Below are 14,012 nucleotides of genomic sequence, written 5' to 3' on the forward strand. Positions count from 1 at the left end.
TACTGAATAGATCGGAACACAACTTTTAATATAGAATTCAAATGGATCAAATGGGAAAGAATACTTTGAATCATAGAACTATAATGAAATCTACGACCAACCAATATTTATCAAATTTGAAAAAACTAAGAAGAAATGGTTCGAGCCTCTTATTTTGTTTTCTCGGACCGAGATATCCTAATGCATATATAAATGGTTTTAGTAGCGACTTTGGGACTGCTCCAAGTACTTCCATAGCTAAAAGTTATCTGTGAAGACCCCTACAAGTCGCCACTAAAATGGCAGCAAAAAGGGCAGTCCAGTGTATTAAGCTCCTACTGTGCACTAAGATATTGTGGCGATAAACTCGCTAAAAAAAGTAGGCAGATACGCTGCTAAAAAAGGGTCCCAAAGAACAACTTTTAGGCAAGTTGCCACTGAATAATGGCGTTTAGCGGCTTGTAGTCGCCTCAATACGATTATACGTTTAGTGGACGGATCATAACTCCATTCTTATGTACTAATAGAAGCAAACACCTAAACAACTTAAAACCCATGGTAAGAAAATCTTTCTCCAACCAGAATGAAATTCCCATCCGTATTATGGTTAACAGGAAGTTGATTTGAACTAGTCTTGACTCAGAGAACTGAAAATGGACAAGTATAGAAGATCTATGCATGCACTGGACCAACAAGAGGAAAAGGGTAATGGAGGGGAGCAACATCCATACATGTTAATTTTACAAGCAAAATTCATTAGAAATACTAGAAATCTAATACTATTACAGTTTTACTACACTAGCACAACTGCAATTGGACTTCTTACGTAGTGCCTATTACTAGTCCATTTCAAGAATCCTTGAACTATATCACTATTTGAGTTGCTGGTTGTTTTGGAAAAGATCACCTGGTATGTCAACTTCTGGTTCAACTGGGAGAAGTTTAGAGTAGAGGGTTTAACAGTCACAGACACGCCTTGTGGTGAAACTATCTCCACACTGTAAGATGATTTAGCCACACCGACGTTAGTCGCTGTTCTTGTATATGACTGAGAATTTGCTCCGAGTGTGATGGAAAATGAAGGATAATTTAGTTGCGCTTCAAAAATACTTTGCACTTCCGAGCAATTCACCTTATGTTGTAGAAGGTTTCCCGCCTGTCGGTTTGTGTAATTCAAACCACTTAAATAAGGTAAGTAGTCCTCGAAAGGAGTATCATAAATTAGTCCCGGATCACTTGCTCTTGATGGATTGACATGTCCTGCTCCAATTGCAAAGATATTAGCCGGAAGAAGCCTTTCATCTAGTATGGGATTGTTGGCGAGGTTTACTGTATCAGCGGTTGACATGATTGCTGATTTAATAGCTGCAGGAGACCAAGTGGGGTGAATGCTTTTTAGCAATGCTGCTACTCCGCTAAGGTGAGGACAAGACATGGAGGTGCCAGAAATAATATTGAAGGTTGATTTTGTGTCAGTGTTGTTCTCAACCGAAGTAGACCAAGCAGCAAGAATGTTAACACCGGGACCAATAATGTCAGGCTTCAAGATTCCCGGACTAGCCGTGCTTGGTCCTCTAGAAGAAAATGAAGCAACCACTGGTGCATTTCTATCTCCGATTATCGTTCCTTGGAATGTAATTCTGGATACTGGTTTCTTTGTTGAATTCATGTAGGCAAGAATTTTCATTCCATTTACATAAGTAACATCCAAGGCAGGAAGGACGTGAGCATCGGCTGATGTAGTGAAACCATCATCCGGATCATTGTAGATAATCATGCCAACACCTCCAGCATCCTTTACTGCTTGTCCCTTTTCAATCCTGGTATAACCACCACCTACCATGCACAAAACTATTTTGCCTCTAATAGCGGGGTCGGACAGTGTACCCGTACCGCAATAAGGGCTGTTCAAGTCAGTTGCATTCTGTGCAGGATCAAACAAAGGCAAAAATGTTGAATTCTGAGCCTTTGGATGAAAAGCTGACTCTCCCTCAAATTCTTTTTTGTTTCCTAGCTTAACAGTAGCCTTAATTTTCCTGTCAAGAGTGCTTGCACCTACTGTCAGAATCCACGGGGCTTCGTTTGAAGTAGTGCTATTGGATGGCCCGCTATTACCGGCAGAGCAACTTACAAGAATGCCTCTTTCTGTTGCACTATATGCGCCGAGTGCAACGGGGTCGTTATAGAAGGAACTAGTCAATCCACCAAGGGAAAGGGATAGGATATCAACACCATCGTCAATAGCTGCATCCATGCCAGCTAAAATGTCACTGTCCTCACAACCAAATGAGTCACAAACCCTATAAATAGCCAAGTGAGCAAGAGGGGCAACCCCTACAGCAGTGCCATTTGCATTCCCATATACATTAGCACCTTTAACAAAACCTCCTGCAGCTGTGCTGGCCGTGTGAGTGCCATGTCCATGATCATCTATTGGTGAACGATTGTCTTTTATGAAAGACCTCAAGCCAATGACCTTATTGTTACACTTTGTAGTGAAATTTGATTCACACTTGCCCTTCCATTTAGCAGGCGGAGGAGGCACTCCTTTGTCGCTAAATGAAGGATGATCAGGTGAAATCCCGGTGTCCAAGACTCCAATGATCACACCTTTCCCATAGTTGGAATCCTGCCACAAGCCAATGTTTTGTTGCAATCCAAGAAAGCTTGGAGTATGTGTAGTGTGTAAAGACAATATCCTCTGCGGCCATGCAGATATGAAGCCTGGTTTTTTCTCCATTTCATTCATTTGCTCTGCAGATAATCTTGCAGCAAAGCCTTTCATCACGTTGCGATATGAATATACTAAACGCGGGGCCTCTTCATTTGAGCTTGTGCTTGCTATGGTATTTGGCAAAAATGAAAGGTACCAGCTCTCTAGATACTGATCTGATAAAGATTGAGTGGAAATTCGGCTTTCTGGAGATTCAACATGAACTATATAAGTTTCTAAAGGGCTTTGAATAGTTGGCCATGGATAATTGCTAAGGATGCAAAAAAGAATAAAGAGTTTCAAGAATTTCATGGTACAAAATGGGCTAGAAGAGCTCTAATTTCTTGATATTTAGTAAAGTTGATACTTGACATTCTTTGAACGAGTAGTATATATAGTGTTCTTCGGCCCTGTAATTTTGACTGATTTTCTACGCGGTAAACTCACCATAGAAACTTTTAAATTTTTTTAATCAAATAGCTCACCTCATGTTGATTAAAGTATTATTGTGGTTTGTGGACCATCATGAGAAAGAAAAAATACAGGATGAAAATAAATACTGATGTGCTTTGTACTTAACATGTGGAGTTCAGTTGAAGAAAGAATAATGGTATTGATTTCTTGCAGAGGAATCTGCTAAACTGTATTATGTTTGCAGCCAGCCATTTTTGTCCTTATAGAAATATATGGAGCCACAAAGACACTGAATTTATATAGCCGATCACGACTTGTTTGGAATTAAGCCTTAGAGTTTTGGAGGAGTTGGACTAGAGGAAAATCCTTTTGGAAGCTTCGTCAATTGTTTAATCAAATAGTGCATCTCATGTTGATTAAAGTATTATTATGTGGAGACTTTAACATGTTGCTGAGTGGGGAAATCAACTTTAACATGTTGCTGAGTGGGGAAATCAACTATCATCTTAGTATTTAATACTAAGAAATAGGGCATGCGTATGACGACAGAGACCAACTGCAACTTCAAATAAGTGAACAAACATCCACATGGTACATTTTATATATAAAAAAATAAAAGTTCCCAACTTTGGATCTTTAGTAATACTCACAGAAATAACTTTATCTACTAATTAAGTATAATTTATGGAAAGAGAACTATCGGGCTCATTTGGTACGAGGAATAAGGAATAAATAATTTTGGGATTAAATTTGAGATGTTTTTATCCCACTTTTGGTTGGGATAAAATCGAGGTATAACTAATCCCGGAATTGCAATTTTACTTTATCTCTCTGAGAGAATGGAATAACCAATTCCGAGATAACTAATCCCAGGATAAGTAATCCTGGGATAACTTGTTTCCCTGCCAGACGACCCCTTAAAGCTAAGGCATTTTCATAAAATGAAAGATAGTCATCTGTTGTTTTCTTTAGTATCAGTGTGTCATTTCATGGAAGTATTTAATTCATTAGATACAGATTGCACCTTAGCTTAACTTTGGCTATATGAATCCTCACTATCTATGTCTATTTTTTAACTTAAATTCTCCGTACCATAAACCCGCTAAGACCTTAGTTACTTGCACTTGATGAAGGTTTGAATCTTAATCATTCTGATCCCAGTCAGTAAATGCATTTGTGTTTTAGGTTTGAATCAGATCTCAATCATTACATTTCTTATTTTACAACCATTTAATAGGTTTTGAACAGATCTGAATGACTAAAATCTGTGACAAAGCCTAAGTAAAATACTTTGGAGATTCTCTTGATCAAAACTTTCCTTCCAACTTAATTAGAAATATTAAGCAAAAATGGTGTCAAGATAGGAAAATGAATTTATAGATTCTATTGCAGGTCAATTCAAATTGAATATTTCCAGTCACTCTTTCACATCACTGTCTTCCTTCCTGTAACTATATTTTAGTCTTCTCATGATGGTTCTCCTTTCCCCATCTCAATTGACATAAACACATCTTCCAAGAACCTCACTACTTTGTTTCTTACTAATTTTATGTTTGATACTTTTTGTCAAACGTCAACATCATTTACTGTAGTGTCCAACTAACTCGTGCACACCTCAATAATCCACTAGCTACCTGCGTAATCTCATGCACCAAGACTTAACCAGATGAAAAGAAATCACTTTTAGTATTTTTCTTTGTCCCGAGATTTCCCTAGTCTCCCGTAACCGTTCACACCTCAACGACCACTAGAATACACAATTGGTGGAACTTCCCTTTACTTAGGTCATAATGACTCTTTCTATGTTTTCGTCTCATAACTTTCGTAGTTTGGATGTTGACATTCATATCTTGAGGTACTTGATTGACCCAATGTAATGATAGTTACCTGTTTTTTCTTTTCCTCATAGATTGGAATTCTTATAATTTTGAATGCTAATACAGTTCTCAAAATATTTAAGTAAATACTAATTACAGTTTGGATGAAAACAAACTAGAATAGACTATGCAAATCTGAACATTTCAACTCTTTCAAATTGAGCTGAGCAGTTCCCCTTGAGAAAAGTGCTGCCAGTCACACAATTATATGACAATCATTTCATTAACAACTAGAATGGTACTTAATACAATGTATTAATGAAACTGCCGAAATTAAAAAGAGATTTATGTAATGCCAGGACTCTAGCTCTCCATGCTGTAAATTACAGGAGTATTTAGGCAAACAAATCAAAACTGCGAATCGAATTAAAGGAGTGCCTAGGCAAAAAAAAAAAAAAAAAAAAAAAAAAAAAAAAACCTAAGTTTTGGTTCATATTACAGGATTGTTTAGGCAAATAAACCTAAATTCCGATTCATATTACAGGAGTGTTTAGGCAAACAAACCTAAATATCGAATTCCAAACAGCATGCTTGGAACTTTTTAATACCAATAAATAACACTTCTTGTATCTGAAGTTAGTGTTGCATACCTGCATTATTCATAGAATTGTTAATAAAATTTCATCATCTCATGTAGCATACACAAACAATCTAAAGAAAGATAATAAAATTCCATTCTTGTGTACTCATAGAAGCACACCTAAACAACTAAGAGGCATATCAGAAGAGAAAACATATCTTGATGATATAATTACATAAATAAAAGTAAGTTTGTTCTAACAGTTTAAGCTTTTTAGACATAAAGTGGTCACACAATTTAACATGGTATCTGAACAGGCAAATGTCCTGAGTTTAAATCTCACCGCCAACCCTTCATCAAAAACAATTTCCATGTGCTTGGATCATCAAAAAAACAAATCAGGCTCGTGCATGAGGGGCATATTCATGTCATAAATATGAATAATTCAAAAAATCCTACTCCCTAGTGTTTGATTGGGCACGGTGTTTTAGGGAGGTAACATTGTCGGAACTTGTGGTCTAAAATAAGTCATAGACATTTGTGTGGCTATAAATAATCTCATTAAGGGTAAGTTTAAAATTAAATTGTTTCCAAATAAAGAAGTACAAGATTCTTTTTTAGACATTAAAAAGGAAATTATGACAAATAATTGGGACAGAGAGAATAGTAGCTTTCTTCTCTAGTATAATTCTCCATAAGAGACAAGGCACCTCACCAAGGCATAATGCAGTATCTTTGTAACCAAGAGAGAGAATAAAATGCTTAGAAAATCACGTAAAAGGCATTTACAAATAATACCTTCTTGCCAATTGGTATGGGCAACTAATTTTCCTTTGTCCAATCCACAGCATCAACTCCTAGAAATTTTGGAAAAACAGCTAAAAGAAAACCATTTAAAAGACAGCATAAGGGCAAAAAAGTGTGTTGACCCTGTACAGTGTAGGAAGTAATAATACGATTAACATCTAAAGAACCAACAAAATTAACTCTTACAACTGACATCCTTTTATCCAAAATGTTCATATCTAAAGGCTCTGATGTTTGATAGTACTAATCTGTAATCCAAGATCATGCACAAGTGACATAATTAAGGCTTCTAACCTCGGGAAATTGAAGAAAGAGAGGTCATGAGCTTCTAGTCGGCGAAGTCAAAGTAAGGTACTCTTTGCACGTGTCAACAAGCTTCTTGAACTTGACACGTCAATGATCAACCCAATATGGTTAACCTTTTCCAAAAATATAAACAGAAGCATTATAACTTAATAAGCGATCAGCCAAATCCTGGAGGCACGTCCGGATCTTCATCATCGACATTATCTGGATTCTTCTCTTTCGTGACTATAGCAAAGCCAGGTGGCGCACCAACATCCACACTGTCGGGCACCAAAGGGTCAAGTGAGCAATTGGTCTCTGACTGGGCAGGAACAGGAATTCCTGATTCCTCTTTGGGTGATTCCTTATGGTCACTTTTGCTGTTCTGATTTGAACCTAATCGGGCAAAACCAGGAGGTTCACTTGGCTCCGCATCAACAGACAACGCGGACCCACTGCCTGACGCAGCAATATGTCCATTACTTTCAACTCCATTCTTAGCTGGCTGCAAGTCTGAATGAGAGGAAGATTCGCCAGCTTCATTTAGTTGTGGGTACAATAACTTATTGTAAACCGATTGAACAGTTTGGGTTATCTCCGTTTGAATGCCATCACCAGTTCTGATTGTACTCCACAGATCTTCTGAAATTTTACCCATGACTTTGTCCCTATAGTTCATGACCAAGACAGGTTAACTTATATCACTAGTTGCAACGCATTATCATAATTCGCTGCTCGTTTAACAGGTAAAAAAAAGACTAAAAGCCATCGAGCTTTCATTAACTTACCACTTAGGCCCATTAAATTTTCTCCCCTCACTTGACCACCGCCATCCCCCCCAACCCCTCGAGTACCAACATTTTCGCTACAATCATCAGAAAACTTCTTTTTTCATTTTGTTGATAAAGAATTATTCCCTCAATACCAAATTGAAATGTCCAGATTGCTTTAAAACATTTCAAAACAATTTTCACTCTCAAAAAAAAAAAAAAGAAACTGCTAATTACTTATCCTATTTCTCTTTTCTATGGCCCACAGCTATTTTTCATTTAGAGCTAAGCAATACCAATTTCAAGTGTCCCTTAATTTTCATGCCAAGTCAGACATAAAAGTTTGTTCTGGACAAGGGTATAATCTTCATATTTTTTCCTGGATAAAATGTCTTCTCAAATAAAGATTAAGGGTAATTCTACATCCCAAAAAAATAGATAATCTTTCTAATCAGTATCACATAAAGTAGACAAATTAAAACATACCCTCCCCCCCCCCCCCCCCCCCCCTCTTTTTTTTTAAAAAAAAAAAAGTAGTGAAGTATCAAAGAAATAAAAACAACTGTGCATTTACCTATTTCAAGCATGCATTACTATATTTGTCAGTTGAACACAAGGATGGAGGCCAAGGTTATTCTAAAGGTAATTCGAATCAAAAGGTTCTAAGCAAGTGAAAGACAAAGAAGAAACAGAAACAGCCTAGTTCGAAGAACAACGCGGGGGAGCTAAGGAAAGAATTCACAAAGTTTAGGTACTTCTAGTGTCTTTAGTTGAAAAAATCGAAACCATGGGAAAGTATGAAAATATGACCTACAAATATGACCTACCCAACTTCTTGATATATAGCATCGGAGAGTTGCCTTGGTTTCAAATTTTCTACGCCTGGACGGTTAAGTGCTACTGATTCTTTCACAGTGGCTATTATGCTATTCCGCAATTCTTCCTGGAAAACAAACACAATTGTCAACAACTGCAGCATATATAAATTTAAAAGGATAATAGTGTCATTCAAGTTATCTATTCAAGTGAATAATGTATTGGTAAGTCTTCATGTGCTTTTTAGTCCATTTATCTTGGTAATCATAATTGTCAAGCACATTGCACATTATCGAACAAGTTGCACCAACACCCAACACAATACAACAACAACCTACCCAGTGTAATCCCACAAGTGAGGTCTGGGGAGGGTAGGATGTACGCAGACCATACCTCTACCTTTGTGGGGCAGAGAGACTGTTTCCAAAAAGACCCTCGGTTCGAGAGGAAAGAAGAGATATAACAGAAAAGGAACCACATCCAACACAATCACACACAAAAAGCTAGCATTGCTACAAAAGTTTTAAAAGGCAAAGGTACAAATATATCTGCTTGGGAGAGATTAAGCCCGAGAGTCATTGAGGTGTAAGTCTATATTTCTTATGTTGCTAGAACACTTTTGAATATCGTGGCAATGGAAAATGAGTAAATCGGAAAATAGAAATTGATCAGACAAATGAAACTAACTAATGACAAACAGGTGCTCTCTTTAAATGAGAACCAGCAATGATAAACTCTTTGATCCTATAGGTTATCATTTGATTACTTTTCCAGATTCATTCATACAAAATGTATATATATTCGTTTGATAACCGAGAAAATCCCTCAGGGTTAATGGCGCCCGGTTCGAAACTCAGGATAATTAACCTGCCTATCTACCCTTCTCAGCTTAATGAATACCAGCTTTTGTCTGCAGTTGATCCTTACAATGAATTTCTGCGCATTAAATCATTAGAAAAAAAAATTCTTTTTTAAAGAGATTGCTTAGAACAGATTTTCATGACTATATTTCAACTCAAATCGCACCTTCAGTTTCTAATATCTTGAATAAAACAGGGCTTAGTTGAAGTGGCAAAGATTGAGGGACTGTGACTTACGTCACGGATTCGAGCCCTACGTCATGTGACGGAGGCCACAAATGAAATGATGTGGCTACAATCTTTTCTGCAGGAATTGGATCAAGACCACGAGGGAAGTGTGCTATATTGTGATAGCCAAAGTGCCATTCATTTGGCAAAGAACCCGGTCTACCATGCTCGAACGAAGCACATACAACTCCGGTACCATTTCATTAGATCAGCTTTGGAAGATGGAACATTAGTGCTTGAGAAGATCGCAGGGAGTCAGAATCCAACAGACATGCTGACAAAGGCAGTAACGATAGACAAACTGAAGCTATGCTCAGCTTCAGTTGGCCTGCACGAAGTATGAAACTAGGAAAGAGCTGCTACATCGATCAAAGTGTGAAGACAAATTAAAATTAGTCTTCAAGTGGGAGATTTGTTGGGTCCATCCCCTTATTTTGAGGAAGAAAACACATCCCTCATTTTAAGGAAGAAAACATCTCCCTTGTTTTGAGGAAGAAAGCATATTCTTTGTATTTGGCAAATTGTCAAGTGCTTGCTTGAGTCACTAATAACATCAATAGGTTCATCTCATCCCTATAAATAGGGAAGCTTTCTCATTTGCTAGATACACCAAAATTGAAGAAGACAACACATCCCAAAGAGAGAAAAATCTAAGAGAAATACTCTTAGTGAAAGGCCTAAGTAAGAGAGAATTTTTTGAGAGAATTTTTTTTTAGTAAAAAATTCTTGAGTGTAATTGGGATTGGGGTTGTGAGGTTGAGTGTTGTAAACACTTGTAATATTTCTTCTTTAATAAGATCTGCAGCAGCAACGTGGACGTAGCTCTCACATTGAGGGTGAACCACTATAAATCTGTGTGTGCTATTTATTCTTCGCTTACATCACGGCGTAAGTAGGTTCTGTCTAAGGAGGTTGGTATTTAAGCGGTCCAGCTGTGACCCTCCAATCTTTCCTGAGAACCTGCTTATAAAGGTCGGATTTGAGATTCAAATCCTAACAGATATCATATCATCTCCTACAATCCTCATGTCCCCATCTTTTTTCAAATTTCACATGCCAGTCCATGACCATGATCAACATAAAGCTAGTATGATATATTGTTGCTTAGCTTGTAAATGCACATAAAAATGTTGCTTAGTTCTTTAAAAGGTACGCCCTTGTGGAAGGTTAAAAGGTTTTCCAACATTAATTTGAAGTAAAGAGATTGGTACTCGACAGAAACACATACATTATATACAGTAAAACTTCCCTAAAACCTGGGGCACCAAATCACGTGTCGCCCTTCTTTTTTTTTATACTCGACAGAAACACATACATTATATACAGTAAAACTTCCCTAAAACCTGGGGCACCAAATCACGTGTCGCCCTTTTTTTTTTATATATATATATATATATATATATATATATATATAAGGAAAAAGTTTGATTACAAAGTCACGTGTAACATACAAATCACGTGTCACCTGTTGTGCATCAAACAAATCACATCTCACCTTTTGTAGCACTTCTCTAGCCTAAAAGTCTAGGCAATCATTGCTAAACCTAATACAACTAATAACTTATTAAGGTACATCAAACAATAGCAACAATACAACCAAAATTGAAAGTCTTGTCAAAAGAAAAAATGAATTACTTATACCTGAATATCAGAAGAGTAAAGTCGAAACCATACAGAGTTAGACAGAGCTGAGACAGAATTACGACTATAACAGGCTATCACAAGAAATTTTTGTAGCAAGTGAAAAAGAACTACTAAAGTGAGTTCACCCTCAACCTGTGCTAAGTGTACTTTCAATCTGAATTTACTTCAGACTCAACTCAACTCAACTAGTACTGATTTAAAACCCAGCCCTAATGCAAGCTGAGCCGGAAGTTTTTACTGATCTAGCTTAACTAGAAGTATTCTTTAGGAAAAAGAGAAGACGTCAGAACCTCAGTTTTGGAAAGGCTCGAAAAGATTGACTTTTTGTACAATTAGTTCTGTTAAAACAAAATTTTGCCTTAAATACAGTGAAAATAAAGTTCTCATGGAAGCTCATATGAATCAGTTAGAAGCTTTCAAGTAAAGGCCTGGGCCGCCTGGCAAGTTTAACATGCCAATGGAATCCTGCCAGTAAGTCTAGTAACAACAATCAACCAAGGTATACATTGGGTCTTCACGTCTTGTAAAAAACCCCTTTTGCATCCTGCTAAGTCCTTACTGGACCTTTAGTTGACCTTGTTTCTACTTCTATGATTTGAAACTAAAAAGAAGTACTTTGGTTTTTCAATAATGTTAAGCCACCACATGCAAACTGAACAAATACCACCACATAAATAGGATGTGTGCTACAGAATTAAGGTTCAATTTTTATACACTTTACAAAGTGACTATCAAGTTACTTAAAAACAAAGTACAAATAGCAGTCTAGTGTCAGCAAGGATCTGAAAACTGCAAAGAGTGTTAAAGACCTGGTGCAGCCAGTAAATATGGATTAGGTTAAAATAATATTGTAACAATTATTTAAAGTTCATTTATATCCATCGACTTCTGGATCACCATGACCAAATTCCATCTCCTGTGTTCCATAAGTCGGTAGCTCAATCCCACCTTTGCACACCTTTTTTGTTCTCTATAGAAGGCACCTGCCCCAGCAAAACTACATGCCTTGCCTCTCTCCCAGCGTATATAACTTAAGGGGCAGTTTGGCTGTTGGTTAGAGCTATGCAGGTATTAATAATGCATGGATTAGATGTAGGGATTAGTTATGCATGGATTAGATGTAGGGATTTAGTTATTCATGTATTAGTTATTCATAAATTAATTATTCCATCTTCTACCCTGCATAAAATTATACATAAATTGACTCAACTTAAACCTGTTTTAGTTATGTGGGATTGTAAACTAGTAACCAAACACGGTACTTGGTATGCTGAATTTTATACATACCAACTAATATACTACCAAATACGATATTAGTGTATAACAGTGTATAAAAGGTGTTTACACACAAATATGGGCTAAACCGAGTAACAAACTCAAAATATGGGCTAAAAGCGTAAATATTTTCTCCCAGTAGACATAGAGCGTAATTTTCCCAAAAAAGACAATCATATCCAACTTGATGGAGTAAAAAGTACAAAACCCAAGTTAGGATTTAGTGCAAATTGATGTAAAAACAAACATAACAATACAGAAACCAACAATAATAACAACAAACACTCTACTGTTTAAGACTAATGAGGAAGGACCCCTAAAGTAACAAAATTGAAGAATTAATAAGTCTTTTTGCTCTTCAAAATCAAACTTATGCCTATCGGGGCATAAGTTCTTTATGAGTGTGTCGCATAACTTGTGGGATATTATGATGCAAAAAAGTTGCTCTCGTATCGAAGGCCAAAAATTAAATAGAATATCGACATGTGCACAATCTAGCCCGGACACCACGGATATTAAAAAAAAAAAAACAATCAAATCCAATTTGGATGAGTAAAAAAAAACAAAACCCAAGTTAGAATTTCATGCAAAAGGATGCAAAAACAAACAAAACAATACAGAAACCGTTGATAACAACAAATACTCTACGGTTTAAGCCCAATGAGTGAACCCTAAAAGGAACAAAATTGAAGAACTAATAAGTAAATACTGACATTTTCTTTGAGTTTACGAACAATTTTGAGGCGAAAAATATATCGAAATCACCATCATCTTTAAGTTTACACATTACATCATTAGCCCTTATTCTTTTCCCAACATTCTCCATTGTAATATAGCTAAAACTTAAATCTTTACAGGTATTAATCTAAGTGTATTTTCAGTTTATACAATATTACATTCCCTCCCTCCGTTCCAAAAAAGATTGTCTTAGTTTGACTTGACACAGAGTTTAAAAAATAACGGAAGACTTTTTGAAAAGTGTAGTCCAAAACAATGGCTGTAAAATTGTTTCTAAATATAGAAATGTGTCATTCTTTTTTGTACAACCTAATAAGAAAAGTAAGACAATCTTTTTGACACGGAGGGAATACAACATTATACATAATGTATCAAACTTGTATAAAAGGTGTTTGTTTATACACAAATATGGGGTAAAAGACAATTATATACAACTTGATGGAGTAAAAAGAACAAAACCCAACTTAAAATTTTATTTACAAACATAATAATAATAATAATACTCTACAGTTAGGAACCCTAAAAGGAAATAAAATTGAAGAATAATAATAAAGTAAAAATACTAACATTTTCTTTGAGTTTGCGAACAATTTTGAGACGAAGTATATCAAAATCACCATCATCTTTGAGTTTACATATTACATCTTCAGGTCTTATTCTTTTTGTAGAACCACCATTCTCCATTATTGTTGTGTGTGTGTGTGGGGGGGGGGGGGGGTGGGGGGGGGGGGTATAGATAAAATAATAAATATTTATGGGTATTAATCTAAGTGTAATTTGGATGTTGAATTTGTGCAAAGTGTAAACCAAATACAATATGGAATAGGGGGAAATTTTATTGTTTTGAAATTTTGTTGGAATGAATCTGTTTTGACAACTGTTGTTGAAGGAGTGGAGAATGACTAAGAGCCTGTTTGGATGGACTTAAAAAAAGCATAAGCCAAAAAAAAAAAAAAAAAAATTAGGTAGTTCAACTTTTTTTTTTTTTTGGCTTATAAGTTGTTTTTAGCTCATAAGCTGTTTTAGATAAATTAAGCTAAATGGGTCCAATTATTTTTTTGGGCTTATTTTAAGTACAAAATGGTT

At 36.2% G+C, this 14,012-nt stretch overlaps 2 protein-coding genes across 4 annotated transcripts; both read right to left on the reverse strand.

The window, feature by feature from the left end:
* Nucleotides 1-711: 711 nt before the first annotated feature.
* Nucleotides 712-3,202, reverse strand: LOC132608753 (subtilisin-like protease). The gene has a single exon (XM_060322482.1). The coding sequence runs from the start codon at nt 3,002-3,004 to the stop codon at nt 773-775; it is 2,232 nt and encodes a 743-aa protein (XP_060178465.1). The 5' UTR covers nt 3,005-3,202; the 3' UTR covers nt 712-772.
* Nucleotides 3,203-5,184: 1,982 nt separating this feature from the next.
* On the reverse strand, nt 5,185-13,809 carry LOC132609862 (uncharacterized). Of its 3 annotated transcripts, none has more exons than XR_009570957.1 (5): nt 13,494-13,809; nt 8,193-8,308; nt 6,605-7,263; nt 6,302-6,360; nt 5,185-5,573 (listed from the first exon to the last, which is right to left on the reverse strand). XR_009570957.1 is itself a non-coding variant. In XM_060324036.1 (3 exons), exons 1-3 carry the CDS (start codon nt 13,608-13,610, stop codon nt 6,774-6,776), a joined length of 723 nt encoding a protein of 240 aa, XP_060180019.1. In that variant the 5' UTR covers nt 13,611-13,809; the 3' UTR covers nt 6,474-6,773. The 3 variants fall into 3 exon arrangements, 1 of the variants encoding a protein (XP_060180019.1); XR_009570956.1 differs by having other exon boundaries at nt 6,302-6,381; XM_060324036.1 differs by lacking the exons at nt 5,185-5,573; nt 6,302-6,360 and having other exon boundaries at nt 6,474-7,263.
* Nucleotides 13,810-14,012: the final 203 nt, after the last annotated feature.

The sequence above is a fragment of the Lycium barbarum genome, chromosome 9 (assembly GCF_019175385.1).
Source record: "Lycium barbarum isolate Lr01 chromosome 9, ASM1917538v2, whole genome shotgun sequence".
Taxonomy (NCBI): Eukaryota; Viridiplantae; Streptophyta; class Magnoliopsida; order Solanales; family Solanaceae; genus Lycium; species Lycium barbarum.

Coding starts and splice junctions, on each gene's coding strand:
- LOC132608753 (XM_060322482.1), bottom strand. CDS start 3,004: ATGAAATTCTTGAAACTCTTTATTCTTTTTTGCATCCTTAGCAATTAT.
- LOC132609862 (XM_060324036.1), bottom strand. CDS start 13,610: ATGGAGAATGGTGGTTCTACAAAAAGAATAAGACCTGAAGATGTAATA. Junction 8,309..13,493: donor TTCGCAAACTCAAAGAAAAT/GTTAGTATTTTT, acceptor TTTGTTTTCCAG/GAAGAATTGCGGAATAGCAT. Junction 7,264..8,192: donor GCTATATATCAAGAAGTTGG/GTAGGTCATATT, acceptor CATGAACTATAG/GGACAAAGTCATGGGTAAAA.